The sequence below is a fragment of the Papio anubis genome, chromosome 6 (genome assembly GCF_008728515.1).
Source record: "Papio anubis isolate 15944 chromosome 6, Panubis1.0, whole genome shotgun sequence".
Taxonomy (NCBI): domain Eukaryota; kingdom Metazoa; phylum Chordata; class Mammalia; order Primates; family Cercopithecidae; genus Papio; species Papio anubis.
In genome coordinates this window covers 84,793,369-84,816,321 of record NC_044981.1, presented here as the reverse complement: position 1 = coordinate 84,816,321, position 22,953 = coordinate 84,793,369, and the positions used below count along the sequence as shown (strand labels likewise).

The window sequence follows — 22,953 nt, the reverse complement described above, 5'->3', positions numbered from 1 at the left end:
ACATAGAAAAAGACTTAAAGAAGATAAACCCCAATTTTTTTTTTTTTTTTTCTAGACAGAGTCTTACTCTGTCGCCCAGGATTGGGGTGCAGTGGCACGATCTCTGCTCACTGCAACCTCCACCTCCCAGGTTCAAGCAATTCTTGTGCCTCAGCCTCCCGAGTAGCTGAGATTACAGGTGTGAGCCACCACAGCAGGCCAATTTTTGTATTTTTAGAAGAGGCAGGGTTTCACCATGTTGGCCAGCCTGGTTTTGTTTTTTTTGTTTTGTTTTGTTTTTGTTTTTTTTGTTGTTGTTTTTGTTTTTTGTTTTTTTTGAGGCGGAGTCTGGCTCTGTCGCCCAGGCTGGAGTGCAGTGGCCAGATCTCAGCTCACTGCAAGCTCCGCCTCCCGGGTTTACGCCGTTCTCCTGCCTCAGCCTCCGGAGTAGCTGGGACTACAGGCACCCGCCACCTCACCTGGCTAGTTTTTTGTATTTCTTAGTAGAGATGGGGTTTCACAGTGTTAACCAGGATGGTCTTGATCTCCTGACCTCGTGATCCACCCGTCTCGGCCTCCCAAAGTGCTGGGATTACAGGCTTGAGCCATCGCGCCTGGCCATGCTTTAAGGGGAGTTGCGCTTATTTTTTTTTTGTCTTTTTTTTTTTTTTTTTTTTGCCAGCCTGGTTTTGAACTCCTGACCTCAAGTGACCTGCCCACATTAGCTTCCCAAAGTGCTGGCATGACAGATGTGAGCCATCATTCCCAGCTTAAACCCAAATATTAATAGTGCTTTTCGGCACAGTGGGCTTATAGGTGACTTATTTTCCTAATTTTCATATTTCTAAAAATGCTCTGTAATGGGGCTATCTTATTTTTATAATAAGAGGCAATTTAAACATGTTCTTTAAAAAGTTGAACTAAATGTGCTTTAACAAAATCACATAAGCAGAAGCAGGCCTCTTCCCTGACAGCCCATTGGACATCCCAGGGTAGAAGGGTGTGCTGAAGTCAAAGTCGGCTCCTGAGTTCATGTTCCGCCAGAACACCTTGCAGTTAGGAAGCTGGGCCTTAGGACATACTTGGTGCTGGGTCTTATTCTCCATCTGCCCCAGCTTTGTATTCATTTTGTCCTGAACCGATCCCAGCTCTGCTTTTATCTCCTCCACAGTAGCCTCCAACTGATTCTCCAGCTTGTTGATTAGAGGTTCACATCGACAACCATTTATTGGTGCCTAAGAGAGAAACAAAAAAGTTCATTCCTTCAACAAGTATGTTTTGAGCACCCACCGTGTGCCAGGCAGTATACCAGAGGATAGAGATGATGGAAGAGATAGGCTCATCCTTGTCGTAACTTTGAAATATCTTATAGGCGAAGCTTTGGGGAAGAAGATTCAGAGGGTAAGATACGGTCCCTCTCCTCAGGTGCTTTTATATACCCTGGGGCCTCAAGATACCTAGTCACCTGAGGATGGTGCAGCAAGCTCTGCAGCTACCCACACACCTCCGTCTGCCTTGGCCTTAGCAGCAGGAGTGGATCTGCACCGTGCAGGTGGGAAGGCCATTTGGCTTACCTTCAAAGCTTGTGCTTAACTAAGTCAATGCCTAAAGTGGCTATCAGCCCCCAGGAATGCCGTTAAACAAAAACCCTTGCTGAAGGCCTATGTTCCCTTCTCCTGACAGTGCTTAGCAGGTACCTGCATCACTTTCCCATCCTTGCCCCGGTACAATGTGTAGAGCTGGTATGCCCTGAACTCATGGGGTGGGGGCGGGGATGAACACCGATGCCTGTTCCTCTTTTTAGGGTGATTATGAGCATGCAGGTTCTTCTGGTGTCCAGGCTGTTGGTCGGCTGGTGGGGTGGGGTCAGAAAATGCTGATACCTGTGGGAGAGGAAGAGACAACACCCCTGAATGCTTTGACTTTTGCAAGACTGACACCAGTCAGTGGCGCCCATGTCACCCCATTTGGGCAAAGAGCCCCACTGTTTCACCTCATGGTGTTCTACTCCAAGCCACATATGTCAAAAGAAATATATCAGCACATTCACCTTGTGTCTGATGTTAGCCAGATTTAATTTCTGTGCTCTGGCTCCAAACCAGCCAGCCAAGTGAGGGGACTTTTTAGCTGACGGGCACGACACTCTGCCAGGACCCGTGCCACCCTGCCTCCCAGCCACCCCCTGGGCTGCTTTCTCTGTCTCCTGACCTTGGGCCTTGACTTTCTCCTCCTGTTGTCCTTTGCTCTGGGTTCTGGGGAGGCTGACAGGAACTCTTCTCTGGCTTCTTCTTTTCTGGCCACAGCTTGTTCACTGCTGGGGGTGTCTCCTGCTGAGACACTGCCCTACAGTAGGAAAAAACCCAGAGACCTATTGTGTTTGCTGCCTTGGCCTTTTTCACTAATAGGATCAAATTTTCTTTGCAAGATTCCATATAGTAAGGGACCCACGGGAACCTTTGCAGATGCCATAGATTTCAGACACAGGAAACACTGCTTGGTGGTCTTAACATAGAATGCTTTTCCTGGTTGGTTGAACAATTTGGCTTTTATTGTATTTATTAGGTCCTAAGCTAAATATATTCCTGGGTCTAATTCGATGCTGTAGAACACCAGGAACCTACCCGACACAAAACACCTCAACATTCGAGATTTTTGGTCGTTTACATTTCAACAAAACATAACTCACTCATTCTTTGACCTTGGATGCCGCCCCCCACCCACCACCTCCAACCCCACCAACAAAATTCATGGCAAAGAGTAAGAATCCTTTGAAATGAAAAAATATCATATTTCTGGTCCTTGTGAGAATGTTCACAACTGAATATGTACAATTCACACCTAGGAAGTTAATCAGAGTTGCAATGCCTTAACCCTGGAAACTGATGAGAGGATTCTGAAATAGCAGATAGAAGAGCAAGTACTTGGTGATAACATTTTCTGTGCCAAAAGCTGTCTCTATATCCCAGGCTTCTTCCTCCTGATTGAACTTAAAGGCATGGTTTATTCCAGGGCTACAAGGCACAAGGGCACCTAGCTGAGGTGGCGGTGTGGGGCAAGAGGAGTTGAAATCAGCTCAGGCTCTGCTTACCATGCGTGCCCTGTGCACAGTGGGTCTGCCTGGGGGGCATATTTTCTAATTCATATAAGGGAGCCATACAGGCTAGCATAGCCTTGGTCCTTTCCCTAAATGGAAGTGGCCTATACCAGTGGCTCTCAAATGTTAGTCCACATGAGAGTGCCCTGGAGGGCTTGTTCCAACACAGATTGCTGGGCCCCACCCGAGTTTCTGATCCCGTGGGTTTGAGGTGAGGCCCAAGAATGATCATTTCTAATAAGGCCCCAGGTGACACACTGGACACCACATTTTGAGAGCCACTGTCCTACACAATCTGGACACAGTGTTAGAGAAGCAGTACTGCCCACAGGGCGTGGGCAAAGGCCACAGATACCTGGGCTGGTAAGTGTGCCCCCAATGCATACTGGATGGGTAATGGGCAGCGCACACGGAGGCACATGGCCTGAAACCTTGGGGAATGGAGGATGTGAAGCCAAAGAGAAAAAGACTGGCAACAGTTTGAAGAGCTCCAGCAAGGAGGAGAGGCAGAGAGGGCCTGGCAGCCACCAGGTAAACCTGGCCGAAGCAAGGAGATAGTTTCCCACCCTCTGAGCACAGGCGGATGTGGGGACGGCGGGAGGACTGCCCCCCACCTTGCTTTGGGCCACCTCATCTCTTGGCACAGACTGGGCTCTCCTCTCTTCCTTGAGCCTCTCTCTCTTTTTCCTCAGGCTTCGCCCACGACTGAAGCGCAAGACCTGAAGGAGGCAAACGGCATTGTTACAACCACTGGTGTGCGCAGCATCCGTGTGAGAGAATTCTCCTTGGACCGGGGCTCTGACCTAACAGAATTTACAGCCTAGAGGGTGAGAGCAGGTGCGCACATCAAGCAAGCACCTCTGACCACCTACCAACTTCCTAGGTCTTGTCCTGGGCACTACAGGGACGCGGAGACAGGTAGGATATTATCCCTGACCTCAAGAAGCTCAGAGTCTATGATGCTAATATCTATAGACACTGATGCCGGGCCGGGACTGCCAATCCACGCACAGAGGCTGTGCTCCAGGGAGTGCCATTCACATAAACTAGGATATGGATGGCATCTCCTGGAGTTGTGAGACGCAGCAGAGCAGCCCCGTGCGAGGCACAGCCTCACTCTCCATCTTGGTACACTGGACCTGAGCTAGCCCAGATGTTCCCTTGGCCAAACTGTGTCCAAGTCACATCAATTTGATTCAAACTATTATTAAGGTGTATCTATGAGCCATAGTACCAACCACAGGACAGGGATCTCTTCCCCAAAAAGAAGCATTTACTCTGCCTCTTATAGTGCAGAGTGACAGAATGGACACAGGAAAACGTCTGTGGGTCAGAACAGATCTCAGTTTGAAGCCAGTAGCCGCTGGCTGTAGGGTCTTTGGGCAAGTGATTTGATCTGTCTGCACTCTGTCTTCTCAAATGTAACAATGGGTCAGGCGCAGTGGCTCACGCCTATAAGCCCAACACTCTGGGAGGCATAGGTGGGAGGATTGCTTGAGGAGAGGAGTTTAAGACCAGCCTGGCAGACAAAGCGAGAGCTCATCTTTATTTTTATTATTATCATTTTTTGAGACAGAGTCTTGCGCTGTCTCCCAGGCTGGAGTGCAGTGGCGTGATCTCGGCTCACTGCAAGCTCCGCCTCCTGGGTTCACACCATTCTCCTGCCTCGGCCTCCCGAGTAGCTGGGACTACAGACGCCTGCCACCACGTCTGGTTAATTTTATTTTGTATTTTTAGTAGAGATGGGGTTTCACCGTGTTAGCCAGGATGGTCTCAATCTCCTGACCTCATGATCTGCCTGTCTCAGCCTCCCAAAGTGCTGGGACTACAGGCGTGAGCCACCGCGCCCGGCCTCGTCTTTATTTTTAAAAAAGAAAAAGAAAGAAAAACGAGGAGTCATTGGGATTCACCAAGAAAAAACAGACAGCTGGCACACAGTGGACTGTCAGTCACTGTCAGGTGCTTCCCTCCCTGCCTTCAGGTGGCTTAACTGGCAGAGGGTGTTTAACAGAGTACAGATCTTTGAGTTGATGGAAACCTTCAATCTCTGGTCCATAATAGTTAAAAATGTAAAAGAGTCCTTAGACCAAGAAGTCCAAGAACCACTTCCCCAAGTCATTTCTGTAGCTAAATTCAGATTCACCAGGAAATCAAGTATGATGAAAGAAAGTGACTATACCCATCGCTCACCTGATGTATGGACTCTTAATACAGCACCAGAATCAGCCTAAAATTTACTTTCAGAGCATTTGTAAACCACACCAATCAAAATGACAAGTGACACTCAGAGGTCACCCAAACTCAAAATTAGAATCAGCAAAATTCCCTCCATTCACCACATTATTAGTCAGTGAAAATAACTTTGCATGACTTCCAGCCTTTCTTAGCAAACCAGACCATCTACTAAATGGGATGTCATTAATTTTTTCCAGTCCACAGAAATGAGGGAATATTGACTGTGAGGTCTCCAATAGTAGTATCCTATAGCTGGGTGCAGTGGCTCATGCCTGTAATCTCAGCACTTTGGGAGGCCAAGGTGGGTGGATCACCTGAGCTCAGGAGATCGAGACCAGCCTGGCCAACATGGTGAAACCCTGTCTCTACTAAAAATATAAAAATCAGCTGGGTGTGGTGGCACATGCCTGTAATCCCAGCTACTCAGGAGGTTGAGACAGGAGAATCACTTGAACCCCAGAGATGGAGGTTGCAGTGAGCTGAGATTGCACCACTGCACTCCAGCCTGAGTGACATAGCAAGACTCTGTCTCAAATAAATAAATAAATAGTACCCTCTTAGTACTGCTGTGGCCCATTTAAAATCCATGTCCGTCTATGGGCCTAAGGCAAGGGGATTTCTCTTTTCAGGCAAAGCAAACACTAATGCTATTTCTGTAACCACAGATCAAGAGAACAGTATGCATAACATCTTATGCCTAAAGTTCCTTGTTTGTGTTGAGAATAAGGCTCAGCATATACAATTATGCATAAAAAAAACTTTCATAGCATGTCATCCAATTTATTTGTTATTCGATGTAAGCATGGAGAAACTTGCTTAAGTCTTTTTTTAAGTGGAAACAAAAAAGAACTGCACAGGGAAATGGTCCACGGTAAGGCTCTTTTCCCTGTAAGTGAAGATCCTTGGGCTCTGGAAGACAAATGACAGGTGGATTAAAGATCCGTCAATCCTTCTATGCCTAGGGAACCCTCCAGCCCCATAAGACTTGATCTTTGTATGGCTGAGGGTGGGGCTGGCTGTCCATTAAATTACCACATACTGAAATTGCCAGAGAAATGTGATGGGTTCTGATGTTTATACAGCACTTCATACTTTTAGATCCATGAGAGACTAGCATTTTTCTATCAGGATTCATGGATGTGATTCCACTTACGATAAAAGCTGCTAGACGTGGAAACCCCGCAGCTTTTCCTACTGACTTCCTTTTGTCAGGAGCTCTGCGGCCTTTCAGAGACCACTGAGAAGGACCAGCTCCACGCACAAGAGGGTGATCAATTTTGCAAAAGATACAAATCTTAACCATTTCCAGAAACTACTAGTTATATTAGGCATGTTTTAAGAACTTAGATGAAATAAAGGCCATCCCAAACCCTGGCCTGGTATTGGGTTATTTTGCAGCAGGGTAGTGTTCAAAATCTTCCTTTGACTCCCTGAGACTTCATCTTCTTCTTGCAGAATAAGATGGAAAGCCAATCAGTGTTTTCTATAATATAATACAGAATAGTGCCAATCTGGAAACAACCTAAATGTCCATCATTAAGGAAATGGCTTAATAAAATATTAATAGCAACAAAAAGAATATTATGCCTCCATTATAATGAATAATTATGAAGACTGCAGAACATTGTTTTATAATAGGATAAAAGGAAGAAATACAAAAGGGTATATACATTGTAAGCACAATTATAAAACAATTATGTGTCTGTTTCATCTATTTTGTGGATGAAACAAAAACAGTTGTTTCAGGGGGCTAGAATTATGAATAGCTTATAAATTATTATTAAATTTCTTTATTGTTACTTAGATAATGTCAACATCAACTAAAGTATCAGCCACCATTTAAAAAGAATTAAATGATGGTCAAAATAACATTATTCAGTAAAAGAGGAAAGAAAACTAGACTGTACTTAACTGTCTCTGGCAGGCGACTGTCTGCCCAGAATGGTCCCCTCCCTCCTGCCTTTCTTTGGGGAAGCCCCTTCTTAAAGTCCCTGTCCCACTTCTTCAGGGATGGGCATTTGGCCTAAACTCTGCAATCATGGCCCTCTCCTGCAATGTCTTACACTGGAACTTCTTCCTCGGCTGAGTGTCTGGGAAGTTATGACCCAGGCAGCTGGCTGTGACAATGATCCAGCCACAGGGAGAAGACGAGGCGGCCCAGGCGTGAAGAGCTGGACTTGAAGCCTTTGACTCCCGTCATCCTGGGCCCCATGGATGCCTACACCTCCACTGCCGGGTTACATTCCCTATGTAAGTTTGTTTGAAGTGGCTTCAGTAGATTGCAACCAGGAGTCCCAACAACTTTGTAGCCCCACATAATCAGTACCATGGAAAGGGCAGTAAATCCTACCTGGGGAGCTTTAGTAAGGAGAAGAGCAACTTCCGGGTTATTGTGGCAGCGGGCAGTCTCCAGCGGAGTCTGGCCTGCCTGAGGAGAGGCAGAGTAGGACAGGTGAGAAAGGGCTGCTGATCCCGCACGCACACTGCCCAGCTGGCACACCTCTGGCCAGGAGCAGGCAGTTCCATGCCCAGTGACACCCAGCACCTACGTGGCAAAACATGGCCACCTATGTGATGTGGCCCTGGTCACCAGCCTCAGACCCTCCAGTGAGGGAGGTGGGTCACACGGGAGGACACACTAAGTAAAATATATGACACCAGAGGGCAAGGAAAGACCGAGGGGGCAAGAAGTGCTTTAGGAGGCCAAGGCCTGGGCACCACCCACCAAGGAGTGCTTCCCGGAAAAGAGGGGAGGGAAGGGAGCACTCAGGGAGCATCCGGGGGAACGTTTCTGTTAGGCAAACACCACAGAGGATCTGAGGCCCAGCCCAGTGATGAATCTCCCCTGGAAAACAGTGGGAAGACACCGGAGGGGCAGATCAGGGCTGGCCAGAGAGATTCAGGAAGTGGAATATGAAAAGCAGTTACGAGTTATGGCCACAATGTAGGTTCTCAGGAGATGAAGCCAAAACCCAGGAGTTGACAGCAAAACAAGATATTCAAGGCATCACGGAAGAGGTAACTGTGCCCCCAGTACTGGTGGTAGAGCTATGAGAAGGCAGGAGGAAGACGGGAGCTAGATACAGGAGCCAAGCAAGCTGAAGAGCCTTGTGCCAGCTTCAGCAGTTCCAGACCACACCCCTCAAAAAAACCTCCACACAGCAGCTGTTGCACCCTCCAGGCCCTGCTGAACCATTCGGAAGGACAGAGACCTCAGGGCAGCCTCGAAGAAGAAAGCACATCTGAGCTGGTGCCTGCTCTAGGATCTGCAGGACACACAGTGAGAGGGGGAGGGGCAAAGGGAAACAGTGAGGTCAGGCAAAGTGGAAGAGAAAGGAGTTGCTTTAGAATTTTGAAGCTGATTAACCTGAGGGTCATGTGGCCATTTTTCTGAGCATCACATGCATTTACAGCCTGGAATTCACTTTGTAACATCCACTTGTCAGTTTACCTGAACATCCCTGAGTTCTTTTTCATGCCAGGTGGTGCTCACTGCAGTTAGGCAGCTAAAAGCAGGCCCCAAGGCTTGTCAATTCCTGGGACTGTTCAGAGCCCGGGTCCCCTTGAAGTCCACCCCAATGGCCCCAGGGGCTGTGGTTCCAGGAGAGATCCCCCCTCTTCCAGAGTGTGCTGGGCTGGGGGTCTGCAGGGGTTTAGTACACATCCCAATCTGGAAAGGGGTGGGAACCACTTTAGATAGCAGTGTTGCAACTCAACTTACATTGTTAACAGTGGTCGTATCTGCTCCGGCTTCCAGTAAGATTTTGGCCACCTTCTTGTGATTTAGGGCAGCAGCAATGTGAAGTGCTGTGTCTCCAGCCTGGAATTGATTAGAAGGCCTGCTAAACCTCATCTGCTCATGGCCTACAGCCCCCAGCTTTTCATTACCTGGCCTAGGTGTGGCTCTTCAAAGTCAAACTGAGATTTGCCTGAGACTGAAATGGGGCCCTTTGTTAAAGCGTTATGAGGCTCTACTCAAAGAGATCTTGGAACTAAGTGACCTCGGCACCAATATCACCTTTATTTCTGAGTGGGGACACCTGAAATCACACAGCAGGATTAAATGCAGGGGCAAAGGAATGCTGGCCTGGGGTTGTTAAGAATGATGGGACCCGAAGCCTCACAAAGACAGGAGGACAGGCCTGGGGCAGGCAGGCTAGTCATTCCACTTTTGACCCTGTTCCTTTACCCAGGGAGGTCAGAGGTCAGAAAACTGCTTGGTGTCCGAGTGCCGGATTGAGCAGGAGAAGCTGTGAAGACAGCTACTTCTGCAAGCACTGGAGAGGTGACAGGTCGGCCTGCAGCTACAGCGGGAAGATCTGAAGGGGTCACTGGGACTCAATCCATCTGCAGGCTAGGATATAGCTTTGTGCGGGTGGAAACACCAAGAACCAGTGTTCACTCAAGACCAACTGTTTTCTTCATCTTATAGACAGCCTATAAATAAATGTTCACATTATCTTTATACAAGAAATATGCTTTCACAAAATCAACTATGAAAGGAGGATAAAGACAACTGTAGCTTAGTGGGCCAATTCCAAATGCAAATGCTGTCATTTCCAAACACAATGATATAAATAAACCAGACAAATATAGGAAAAGTGAAACAATTCATTCTTTCTCCTATCAGGTGATCAGGCAAAGCGCCTGATACTTTTTTCCTGGGTAGCATGAAAATTCAGCCATCTTTGTGAGGGGTAGGAAAATTTTTATTTCATTTCTGAGTCACTTAGCTGTGCGTATTGAAGGGAAGCTCTGCACAGTGCTTTACCCTTGGCTGGATATTGGAATAAGCTTCAGAGCGTTAAAAAATGCTGATGTCTGGGTCCCACTCCCAGATATTCTGAATTCATTGGTCTGCCATGTGGGCTGGGCAGGGGGACTTTTTAAAGCTCTCAGGTGCTGTGACATGCTGCCAAGGTTGAAAGGCACTGGTTGGTTGGGGCTATGCAGGGTCATCTGATGACCTAGCACCCCACTAGGGAGGCTGTGGAATGACAGACTTAGCTACTTGATTAGGTCAGTGGTTCTCAATCCTGGCTGTACACTGAGACAGAGAGCTTTTTAAAAATACCATTGCCTGGACTTCATCCCCAAAGGTTCTGGCTCTTTCAAATGGGGTGGGATCCAGGAATAGTATTTTTAATTCCCCTGTTGAGTCTCATATGCAGCCGGGGTCAGAAACCACTGTTACATGGTATATTTAATCTATACCACAATCTAATTTTTTTTTTAGTTCAGGTTTATGCACTCCAACAAAGAAAAGCCAAACAACGTACCCACAGGTATCAATAAATACCAAGACAATCTATTTTTCAAATCCAATGACTGCTGGAAATTGTGCACATTTCCAAGGAAGACGATAATATTCACAGCTTTATTTCAAAACATGGCACTCTCTACAGATTATGTGCCCAATTTTATGGAAATGAAAGACTATCAGCTCAAGTGTAAGTAAGTGGCAGTGCAAGGAACAGAACTCAGGGAGTCCTAAGACTTCTAATTCCTATGCTTGCTTGGTGGTTTTTTTTTTTTTTTTTTTTCCTTTAAAGAGACGGGGTCTTTCTGTTGCCCAGACTGGTGTGCAGTGACAAGATCATGGCTTACCACAGCTTCAAACTCCTGGGCTCAAACGATCCTCCCGCCTCAGCCTCCTGAGTAGCTGGGACTACAGGCACGTGCCACTCTGCCTAATTTTTATTTTTTAAATTAATTAACTTATTATTTATTTGTTTTGAGACAGAGTCTTGCTCTGTTGCCCAGGTTGTAGTACAATGGCATGATCTTGGCTCACTGCAACCTCTGCTTCCTGGGTTCAGGTAATTCTCCTGCCTCAGTTTCCTGAGTAGCTGGGATTACAGGTGCACACCACCACGCCCGGCTAATTTTTGTATTTTTGGTAGAGACAGGGTTTCACCATGTTGGCCAGGCCAGTCTTAAACTCCTGAGCTCGAAGTGATCTGCCCATCTTGGCCTCTCAAAGTGCTGGGATTACAGGCATGAGCTACCATGGCTGGCCACATTTTTAAAAATTTTTTTTGTAGAGACAGGGTCTTGCTATGTTGCCCAGGCTGGTCTTGAACTCCTAGCCTCAAGTGATCCTCCTGCCTTGGCTTCCCAAAGTACTGGGATGTGAGCCACTGCACCTGGCCTCCCTTGCTTCCTTACTAAATCACATTCTTTCTTGTGGGTTTTCTTTTTAAAATTATATTATAAAACAAAGCCTGCCCCAGGATCTCCAGAAAATGTTCAATATGCAAATGTGGTGATATGCACAGGAATTATAAGGGCACACTTTCTCTAGGAGGCCAGATAAGCCAGGGCCACTAGAACTCAGTGGGACACCCATGCAAAGCCCATTGCTGGCTGAGTCCCAGACAGGTGACATGGCAGCACTTCCCAGCAGCCTCTGCTCCCGTTTGCACTAACACACCTGTCCGGTAGCCTTGTGGGAAGGGTGCTGGCAGCCATGAAGAGGATACATGCACTGACCTGGTTCTTTTCATGGACAGAACAGAAAGCACTGAGGAGGAGCCTAATGATGGACAAGTGATTATAGCGCGCAGCAACGTGCAAACAGGTGTCTCCTGCCTGCGGACAAAAATCAAACTCTAAGCACAATCTGAGCAGTTACAAAACAAAATAGAGACAAGTAGAAAGAAAACGCTATTTAAAAGCTGGCAGACTGTCATATGCTCTTTAGGGGATCATAAGCAGCTCTTCTAACAGACACTCCATCCCAAGGCTCGCCGTCCTTTGCTGCTATGGGCAGCCCCGCCCCTGTTCTGCCTGTGCAGAACCACCACGTGGTCACGGAATCACTGCTTTCATGTTTATGAAACTAGACATCTGCTCCCCATGAGACCTTCGCAAGAGCTAAGGGAGGCTTTGCTTACCCAGTGCTTGAGGAGAATCCAGGGACCCTACTCCCTACAACCCAAAAGGTCGGTAGCAGACTGACTTAAGACAAATAGCCCCTCCCAGCACAGATCCCTCACAGATGAAAGGACAGGGCAGCAGGGGTTTGTCAAATCTTAAGATCACATGTGCCCCCTGAAGTTCAAGGAGTATCCCACTTCAGTTGGACCCCAATATCCTATATGGAGCTATGTAGTAGGGGAGTTGATAAGGAAGCAATCACTGGGAGCAAAAAAAGGGTATGAAGAAAAACTCAGGGGCAGGATGCTCAGTAAGCACAACAGGCAGAACCCTGTTTCCAGAAAGACAAAGAACTAGAGACACAAAGCTGCCTGCAGTGTTCTCTTGCCGTTTCCATTCTAGCTGTCTGGAGAACGCTGGCCACTCGGCATACTTTTCTCCCCTGCATTAAGACGGAACCAAGCTCAAAGCTGAGGTTCAGAGCATTACACGAGTCTACCCCAAACAGGGAGACCCTCAGCTGAGGACACTTTAGAAAGAAGCCTCAGATTTATTTATTTATTTATTTATTTATTTATTTAGCCAACGTGGCTAAGGCAGGGGATTTATAAAGGAAATACAGCTTCTTTGTGAAGAAGCGATACCCATGTGACCCTTCCAGTCAGCTCATCCCAAGGACGCCTTGGTAATCAATAGGACCTGCTCACTGTAGATTCTGGGCATGGGGCATCAGAGGACCTCCCCTGTAAATGGCACCAGCTCATCTTTGCTGATAATAGTACAACACTCTATGTGGGTAGAGACGTTCTTAAAACATTAACTGGTTTCTTAGTCTGTAATTGGCCAGACACGTGCTGTAAGAAATGATAAACCAAAGATGAGGCATGAAGGGAAAAGGATGGGAGAAAAGCAGTATTTCCAAGTCTTTTGATTCCTCCTCTCATGTGCCTGAATGACCCCTTAGAAAATTGCCAAAAAAAGAACACTTTAGAGATAGTCCCCAAATACTTTTTACATTTTAATTTCTAGATGTTAAGGTTCAAGTATGCTCATGAAGTTATTTTCTGAAGTGACACAAGAAAGAGAATCTGGTTTTGTTCACCCACATTATTTTTGAGGTCAGCGCGGGACCCGGCCAGCAGGAGGACGCGCGTGCTCTGGGAGTGGCTGTTCTGGCAGGCCAGGTGCAGAGCCGTGTTCCCCGCCTTGGAGAGAGGCAGAGAGAGGGAGGACATATTAGCAACACACTTCCATGCTTTGCAGAGGGGCAGTACTTATTTGGGGGAAAAGACAACACTCACATTCTCTGCCTCTTGCCCGATGGTTTCGGTGGGGATGCTTCAGAGGTAAGAACATTTAATATGGAGTCCAAACGGGCAGAAGAGTCCTATTTGTCATAAAACCTTGGTTCCAAGTCCTGGCTCTGCCACTTACTAGTTAAAAGCCGGTCTCTTCAAATGCTCAAATCCCTCCTGGGAAATGGAGCATGACCCACATCCTAAAACTATGGGGACTGACTCAGAGTGTCTAGGAAGGCGTTTTCTTAACATGCAATGCTGGAAACATGCACAGCACTCAATTCCTGTCAGATGACTTCCTGCCCCACACGAGAAATAGCTGTGGTTATACTCCCTGCCAATGGTGGGCTAAGAAAGGTAAAACTAGCCACTTCCTGGAAGGGCAGGCTAACACAACTGAGATTTAACTTGTAAGCCTTTTTCAAGTCACCCATTCTTGTCTTTTTCTTGAAACATCAAAATTTTAACTACGGACAGCAGGCCCCGCCTTTCAGGCAGTACAGTTGCATCTATCACTTAGGACACAGATTGAGACCCTCTTGCTTTTTGGGTCCCTCTTGTTTTTGAGAGCCTCAACACACCACATCACAATGACAACCAAGGGTCAGAATAAGGTCCATAGCAATACTGCAGGAAAAAATTGCAGGACATGAACAGAACTTTTGAGCCTATGGGAGTAAGGCACCTGAGGCTGCTGATAATCCCTGGAAAAGTAATAAGAAAACAAGGCTGTGTGACAGGTGACATTGTGTCATCCAAGAGCTTGCAAGCACTCAGGAGGTTAAACACAGAAGCTCTGTGTTGGTTCCGCTGAGCTTAAGTGCTGGGTCAGGCTTGCAGGCACATGGGCTCAGAGCATTACACTGCCTGCTCATTGCTTCTCCCTCACCCAGTTCACTCCCCTCTGCATCTCACAGTACTGGCCGCCGATACTCCAGGATATTAGATTCCCGATCTTTTAAAAAGAGAAATGAGTTAAAAAAAAAAAAAATAGAGGAATACTGGATACGGCCAGTTTACTTATCCCCCTTCTCTTTACCTTAGCTCCAACCAGCCTGGGTGGACCTTTTGTCTGACTTTTACCTCCAGGCACAGGGAGGATTATAGGCCTGAGGTTCTAGCAGGCTCCCTGGTTCTCAACCTTGACTGCACAATAGAATCACCTGGGGAAGCTTTCAAACCAGCCCTGTGCACAGACACAACCATTCTAGAGACTCTGATATACGTGGCCTTGGGGGTGGGTGTCCAGCATCCCCATTTTAGTACTTAAAGTCCCACATTCTGGGAAACCCTTTAGCCCAGGGCAAACTGGGACAGTCTGTCAGCCCAGGACTGGTCTTCAGGGTTTTGAGTTTTTTTTTCTTTTTTGTTTGTTTACAGTTCCCCAGGAGGGTCTAACATGCAGCCAGGTGGAGAACCACTGCTAGCTGAGTTCTCAGCAACAAGGGGTCTGCCGAGGTTTTAAAAACCCTACTCTCAAGTTGTCTGCAAGTTATGGGCTTCATGGCAACCATTAAATACGTGCTGAATAAATGAGTAAAATGAAAGAAATCTGAGGCCTCTAGAAATAGATCATACCAAAGCTTACATTGCCAATAAGGAAATATTAATGATGTGGAAAAATATTTGCATCAAGAAAATTAAAAACCATAGGTTTGGATAAACAAATTGTGGTAGATCCACACAATGGAATACTCCTCAGCAATAAAGAGGCGTGAACCATTCCTCCATGTAGTGACACGGAGGAATCTCAAAAACATTACGCTGAGTTTAAGAAGCCAAACACAGAAGGCCGCATACTGTATGATTCCATTTATATGACCTTTGTGAAAAAGCAAAACAGATCCGTGGTTGCCCGGGGCTGGGAGAGGGTGACTGGGGGCCTGCCACCAGAGGGCGCAAAGGAACTTTCTGGGGCAATGGAAGCATTCTATATGTTATGGTGGTCGTGATACAACTGTGTACATTTGTCAAAACTCATAGAACAGCATGACTTCATACCTATATGTCAAAACCTGACATTAGAAAATGTGACCTAGGGTAGATACCTATGTAGTAGGTGTTTTTCCCCACCCTGAGTAGTGGGTACTGATTTCCCAGACAGGAGTTGCTATATTTGTTGAATAAGAAGGATCTTTCTACAAGCTACGGCTGGTACAAAATGTCCCTCCCTCTGGGACACATGAGTTTCCTGACCTGTCCTTCTGAAGCCATTTTATCTACACAGAAAGAATTTGCGGGTCAGGTGCAGTGGTTCACGCCTGTAATCCATTACCTTGGAAGGCCGAGGTGTGTGGATCACGAGTTCAAGAGATCAAGACCATCCTGGCCAAGATGGTGAAACCTCGTCTCTATTAAAAATACAAAAATTAGCTGGGCATGGTGGTGCGTGCCTGCAGTCTCAGCTACTCGGGAGGCTGAGGCAGGGGAATAGCTTGAACCCGGGAGGCAGAGGCTGCAGTGAGCTGAGATCGCACTCCAGCTTGGCAACAGAGCGAGACTGTCTCAAAAAAAAAAAAACAAAAAAAACCAAAAAACATGATTACAGGCTGGGATCGGTGGCTCACTCCTGTAATCCTATCACTTTGGGAGGCTGAGGTGAGTGGATCACCTGAGGTCAGGATTTCAAAACCAGTCTGGCCAACATGGTGAAAACTTGTCTCTACTAAAAATACAAAAATTAGCTGAGCATGACGGCAGGTGCCTGTAATCCCAGCTACTTGGGAGGTTGAGGCAGGAGAATCGCTTGAACCCGGGAGGTGGAGGTTGCAGTGAGCCGAGATAGAGCCATTACACTCCAGCCTCCAGCCTGGGTGACAAAAGTGAAACTCTTGTCTCAAAAAAAAAAAAAAAAAAGAAAAGAAAAAAAGAAAAAAGAAAAGAAAAAAGGTGATTACACACTATCAACTCCTGTTCCAGACCACGTGCATTTTGAAGAAATGGGCAGCCACCCACCTCCTGAGCAGTAAGCGAGGCACTACCGGCGATATTACTGTACGTAGCTTGCTGCTCTCCCTCAAGCTCTTGATCCATGAAGGAACCATGAAAAACATGAACCAGGAAACAACAGCAAAAAGCTGCATGCGGTGCCAAGGGAGAGCTGCAGAAGCAGCCCGGCGGGTCTTCGGGGAGGGAGGGGGCCTGGGGCCAGGTTGGAGGTCTACAGGCAGGAATGAGAAGCAGGCCAAGGAGTCCCACTCTGAGGGCACAGGAGGCGCTCTAGGGGAAAGGAGCCAGGAGGAGCTCCAGAGGTGGGCTGGGAGAGGCTTATAGACAGTTTCGGGCAGGAGCTTTATGGGAAGGTCGCTGAGCAGAGGAAGACCAGGATGAAAGGAGGGACTAGACTTGAACCTGCCAATCTGCTTGAGGCTTCTGAAATGATCCAGGGAATGCTTAAGAATGAGCATGGAAAGAGGAACAGGCGTGAGACTTGAAGATGTCCTAAGATGTGATGAGGGACTGGAGAGGGGAGATGGATGAAAATGAGGAAGGCATGGCTTGCTTAACTATGCTCTCTGATAAACCAACGGAAAGGTAGTGAGAGCCAGGAGATTTCACCGGGGGGCAAAGCCACTGAGGTGGGTTCTCTTGCTCCCACAGAGATTATATTCACAAAGGAGTTTCAGGCTATCATTTCTATTTCCTGCAGCATGCAAGGTCTGGAGAAGTCACTTCATTGACGGGGTATATTTCTATAGGTTGATTTGCCTGGCATTGCTGTTGAAGATCTTGTATGTAGATGTGTGTGTGTCATAAACTAGAGATACTATGGTTTCAGATTTGACTTGACCATGAAATTGTGTGTGTGTATAATGTGTGTACATATATATACACATACACACACACACACATATATATAGTGTGTATGTGTGTGTATTAGGGAGGGTACTTACTGCTGCCCATGGTCCCCAGGCTACTGCCACCCAGAACCCCATTCTAGCTCACCTGATTCATTATCCCACCACTATTGGCTGAAGGGGCCACCCTGTGATGTGGCAGTGTATTCTGGGAAATTCTCAGGCCCCTTTAAACCCCTGCTACAGACCCAACCTGGCCATCCAGAGCTCTTCCTCTGCTCAGCGACCTTCCCATAAAGCTCCTGCCCGAAACTGTCTATAAGCCTCTCCCAGCCCACCTCTGGAGCTCCACCTGGCTCCTCTCCCCTAGAGCGCCTTTTATGACCCTTCTTACCTCAACTGCAAATATCTCCAGAGTACTGACAATGCTTATTTTTGAAATAAAATATATCTCTTGGTACGGGCACGGTGGCTCATGCCTGTAATCCCAGCACTTTGGGAGGCCGAGGCAAGCTGATCATGAGGTCAGGAGTTCGAGACCAGCCTGGCCAACGTGGTGAAAACCTGTCTCTACTAAAAATACAAAAATTAGCTGGGCGTGGTGACACATGCCTATAATCCCAGCTACTCAAGAGGCTGAGGCAGGAGAATCACTTGAACTCAGGCTCAGGAAGCGGAGGTTGCAATAAGCCGAGACTGCGCCATTGCACTCCAACCTGGGTGACAGAGTGAGATTTTTGTCTCAAAAACAAAAAAAAAGAAAGAAAAAGTCTCTTCTCCCAATTGTAAGAGAAATAATAGGTTCATTTTGGAAAATTTGGGAAAGGAACAAAAATTAAAATCAATCTTAGCCTCAATTCCCAGAGACAACCACTGTTAATATTCTGATGATATCCTTCTGTGCTTAAATTTTTAAATCCACAAATTTATATTAAGCACTGGGACATGTACTATATATGATCTTATAACTCTTTGTCATGTTCTTTAACAATGGAAAGCATTATCTTCAAAACTATGATTTTAATATTAATTATATTCCACTGTATGAATGAACTACAATTCTAAGTCTCCCTCCCCATATTTAAAAAATATAACTACTGCTATCATGAACATCTTTGTCGGTAAAATTTTACTGATTTTATTGCTTTTTATTTTCCATATTTCATTTCAATAGCAGGTTTTATTACCTTTTTAGGATGGAGTCCAAGAAGGGTAAGTATCGAGTAAAAAGGATCTTTTTTTTTTTTTGAGACAGAGTCTCACTCTGTCACCCAAACTGGAGTACAGTGGCACGATCTCAGCTCACTGCAACCTCCACCTACCAGGTTCAAGTGATTCTTGTGTCTCAGCCTCCCAAGTAGCTGGGATGACAGGCATGTACCACCACACCCAGCTAATTTTTTGTATTATTAATAGAAACGGGGTTTTACCACGTTGGCCAGGCTGATCTTGAATGCCTGATCTCAAGTGATCTGCCTGCCTCAGCCTCCTAAAAGTTTGGTATTACAGGTATAAGCCACTGCACCTGGCCAAAAAAGGACCTCCCCCCGCCCCTACCCTCCCTGCGACAGTCTCTCACTCTGTGCCCAGGCTGTAGTGCAGTGGTGCGATCTCGGCTCACTGTAACCTCCACCTCCTGGGTTCAAGCGATTCTCCTGCCTCAGCCTCCCAAGTGGCTGGGACTACAGACATGAGCCACCATTCCCGGATAAGTGTTGTATTTTTATTAGAGATGGGGTTTCACTATGTTGGCCAGGCTGGTCTCAAACTCTTGATCTCAGGTGATCCACTCAAAGTGCTGTGATTACAGGCATGAACCACCATGCTCGGCCAAAAAAGGACCATTTTTAAGGCTCCTGATTTGTTTTGGCAAATTGTCTCCCAAAGATGGCTGCTCATATCACACTTTCCAAGCAGCATCTAGGGGAGCCCACTTTACTAATTTTGAGTATTAGCATTTTAAAGTTCTTTTGCTGATATTTTTTAATGCCAACACCACTGCTGTATTTTTTGAATACAAAAAAAATATGGGACAGTAATCGCATGTAGATTCCCAGCAGCCGTCAGGGGACTCTCACATGAGCAGGGTTTTGGTGCTGTTGGTGGGCTTGCTCCTGACCTGGAATATCAATCAGCTTCTAGCCTTTTCTGTAAATGAAACTTCTGGGTGGAATGGACCTTCAGGTTCCTCATGCCCCTTTGGGCTCTCACTCTTCTCACTGGAAGAAGGCTCTCACAGGGGGAGAAACCCACAGCTATCCTCACCTGTGAATAAGGCATTCTAGCACCTGCCAGGCCTCACCTTGTTCTTGGCAAGCACGTTGGCTCCTGCTTTAACAAGCAGCTTGGCTGACTGGCTGAAACCATGCCAGGATGCTTCATGCAAGGCTGTATTCCCATCCTAAGGAAGACACACAGGTGGGAAAGGCACATTACCCAAGACCTAATTCTTCTCATTATGATCAATACATCACAGTGGATTTTTACGGAACACCAGAGGGCCTTTCTCAATTGGACTTTTTCATCTGAGCCACAGACTACAGATGATGATTTGAATGGTCAGTTTCTCCATTATCCCAGAAATGATACATAATAAGAACCATTCTAGATGCACAGAAGAGAAATGAATCCATGACAAACCATGGATGATTGTTTATAAAGCATTAGGGGTTAAGTCTCTCTAGTAATCCTAGTTGAGAAAGGCTCCAGGCCCCATCCATAGCTCTCGTTTAACAGAAAGCATCATCAGGATGGCATGCCATCTATTTCTTCCCACCTCTACCACCCTTAGAGTCTGCTCTGCTCCTGGCATCAGAGAGAACCCTGCAAAGGTCAGGCAAAGGAAGAGCTCAGCTTCATAAGATGCAGGGGCCTGATAGATTGCCCAATCTTTTTTCACTGAAACTTAATCTCACCCACCTTAATTCAAAAGCCTCAGGGCCCCAAACAAATAATGCACAGGGACTGAGGAAACAGTGATTTGGAAATAAACAAGTATCCTCAATGTGTGGCTTTGATTTTTTGAGACAGTCTCGTTCTGTCACCTAGAGTGGAGTGCAGTGGTGCGATCTCGGCTCACTGCCACCTCTGCCTCTGGAGTTCAAGTGATTCTCCTGCCTTAGCCTCCCAAGTAGCTGGAATTACAGGCATGCACCACTAAGCCTTGCTAATTTTTATATCTTCTAGTAGAGACAGGGTTTTACCATGTTGGCTAGGCTGGTCTTGAACTCCTGACCCCACTTGGCTTCCCACAGTGCTGGGATTACAGGTGTGAGCCACTGCGCCTGGCCTAATGTGTGCCTTTTACATAAAAATCATTTAATGGACATAGCTCATATTTGCTTAGCTTACTATTTTAAACAAATATCATTAAGTGCAATGAATTGAGTGGGGTGGGGGCGGGAAGGCAGGAATTCCAGGGAGGGAGGAGCCTGGAGAGGGAAAGGTGCAGGGCAATCAGCAGGGCTCAGCGCAGGTGCATTCTCCAATTACATCCAGGCTCTGGCTTCAGCTTTAACTCAACCACATCCATGCTCCTGGAAATAGCTAAAAATAAAAGCCTAACACAGGTGACATCCACAAGGGAACGTCTAGGGTCTCAAAGGCCAGGGGATGGGGTGGTTGCTGGGAACTGTATTGGCGATGTGTGGATTGACTGGATTGGCAGTGTGACTGACTGTAGAAGGAGGAAGCCAAAGGAAAGGGGGACGCAGGGGAAAGGGGGGATGCAGGGGGCAGGGGGCACAGGGTATGGGGTTTCTGGGTGCTGGCAATGAGTTGATTCGTGAGCTGGGTGCTCACACAGGTGTGTTCTGCTAGTGAAATTCAACAAGCTGCACACTTATTTGTCCACTTTTCTGTATGTATATTATACTTTAATGAAAAGTTATTTTTAAAAAGTAAAGCAGAGTTCTTCCCAGCATGGCCTCTTTAAAAAAAAAAAAAAAAAAAAAAAAAGGTAAGCAGAGGCTGAATTGCACTTAATTGTGAAGTTTTGTGTTTTAAGATTGTTGGAAAATTTAAAAACATTAGGTTAATATGTAAGAAGTCATCAGGATTCCTTAAAGAATCAATTTTGCTTTTTTTTTTTTTTTTGAGACGGAGTTTCCCTCTTGTTGCCCAAGCTGGAGTGCAATGGCGCGATCTTGGCTCACTGCAACCTCTGCCTCCTGGATTCGTTCTCCTGCCTCAGCCTCCCAATTAGCTGGGTTTACAGGTGTGCGCCACCACACCTGGCTAATTTTTTGTATTTTTAGTGGAAACGGGGTTTCACCATGTTAGCCAGGCTGTTCTCAAACTCCTGACCTCAGGTGATCTGCCTGCCTTGGCCTCCCAAAGTGCTGGGATTACAGGCGTGAGTCACTGCGCCTGGCCAATTTTGCTATCTCTCTTATTTATTTATTTATTTATTTAGAGACAAGGTCTCACTCTATCGTCCAGGCTGGAATGCAGTAACGTGATCATGGCTCACTGCAGTTTCAACTTCCTGGGCTCAGCAATCCTCCCATCTCAGCTTCCTGAGTAGCTGGGACTACAGGTGTGCACTACCACGCCTTGCTAATATATATATATATTTTTAATTTTCAAATTATTTGTGGAGACAGTGGTTATGTTGACTAGGCTGGTCTTGAAGTCCTGGCCTCAAGCAATCCTCCCACCTTAGCCTCCTAAAGTGCTGGGATTACAGCCATGAGCCACTGCGTTTGGCCCAATTGAGCTTACTTTTTTTCCTGCAATACAGTTTAAAGAAATTAACTTGCTCACTTATTTAAGAAAGTAAAGAGAAAGTCTGGGGGTACATCCCTTGCCCCCACCCCCTCCCAGGCCTACACAGGTCCTTATTTCTAGATTTTTTTCTTTACCATTTAAGATTTATGTGGTTGTCACTGATGCCATAGAACAAGGAAAAAGATTTTAAAAAAATACAATTGGCAGCTGGGCACAGTAGCTCATGCCAGCACTTTGGGAGGACGAGGTGGGAGGAGCGCTTGAGCCCAGAAGTTCCAGGTGAAGTGAGCTATGATCATGCCATTGCACTCCAGTCTGGGCAACAGAGTGAGACTCTCTCTCAAAAAAAAAAAAAAAATTACAATTGGCTGGGATACTGTTTCAAAGGAATTTTGGGCCGATTTAATCATGTTAAATCATAAGTGGTAAGACAGGAAATATAATATCTTGAGGACTCAAAAGCTTCCAGAGTGGGCTCCTCCAGCTCCCTCGAGCCACTAGCTTCCCTCGCCTTGAGGAGTAAGCAAGCTCAGTGCCCACTCACCTTGTCTTGTCTGTCCAGGGCACACCCCTCGTGGATGAGTGCCGCGATGATCTCTGTGTTCCCGACCACTGTGGCCCGGTGCAAGGCGGTCTGGTCCCCCTGCAAAATGACACAAAGGCAGGAACAGCAGTCAACTCCCCTGCACCCCCTGCTTGCACTACTCACTTGACACTTGGACACAAGGGCCCCTCCCATCCCCACACAGAGCAGAGTGGTTATTCGCAGAAGGGCTTGGTTACCACAGGCAAGGCGGGCTTTGTGGTCTTGTTAGTAGACAACGCATACTGGCAGAGCAGTCTGGTTCATAAACTAAGAGGGAGACCTTAAGCCAACAGCAAGAATAGCCCTCGGCCGCAAAGCCAACCTCAGAATGAGGGTCAGGCTCTCTCCTGCCATCCA

The 22,953-nt window shown here is 46.7% G+C and overlaps 1 protein-coding gene across 15 annotated transcripts in view; it reads right to left on the bottom strand.

Annotated features, from left to right (window-relative positions):
* The window catches only part of ANKRD6 (ankyrin repeat domain 6), a 204,172-nt gene that overhangs the window by 9,177 nt on the left and 172,042 nt on the right, over nucleotides 1-22,953 (bottom strand). For 8 of the 15 annotated variants that reach the window (XM_003897904.5, XM_009205657.4, XM_017958104.3 and 5 more), the window contains 10 exons: nucleotides 22,555-22,653; nucleotides 19,585-19,683; nucleotides 13,294-13,392; nucleotides 11,801-11,899; nucleotides 9,030-9,128; nucleotides 7,659-7,736; nucleotides 3,688-3,792; nucleotides 2,188-2,322; nucleotides 1,677-1,862; nucleotides 1,062-1,214 (listed from right to left, as the gene is read on the bottom strand). In XM_003897904.5, the coding sequence (XP_003897953.2) occupies nucleotides 1,062-1,214; nucleotides 1,677-1,862; nucleotides 2,188-2,322; nucleotides 3,688-3,792; nucleotides 7,659-7,736; nucleotides 9,030-9,128; nucleotides 11,801-11,899; nucleotides 13,294-13,392; nucleotides 19,585-19,683; nucleotides 22,555-22,653 (1,152 nt within the window). The remainder of the gene's footprint in view (nucleotides 1-1,061; nucleotides 1,215-1,676; nucleotides 1,863-2,187; nucleotides 2,323-3,687; nucleotides 3,793-7,658; nucleotides 7,737-9,029; nucleotides 9,129-11,800; nucleotides 11,900-13,293; nucleotides 13,393-19,584; nucleotides 19,684-22,554; nucleotides 22,654-22,953) is intronic. The other 7 variants (XM_003897905.5, XM_017958106.3, XM_017958109.3 and 4 more) reach the window with 3 other exon arrangements.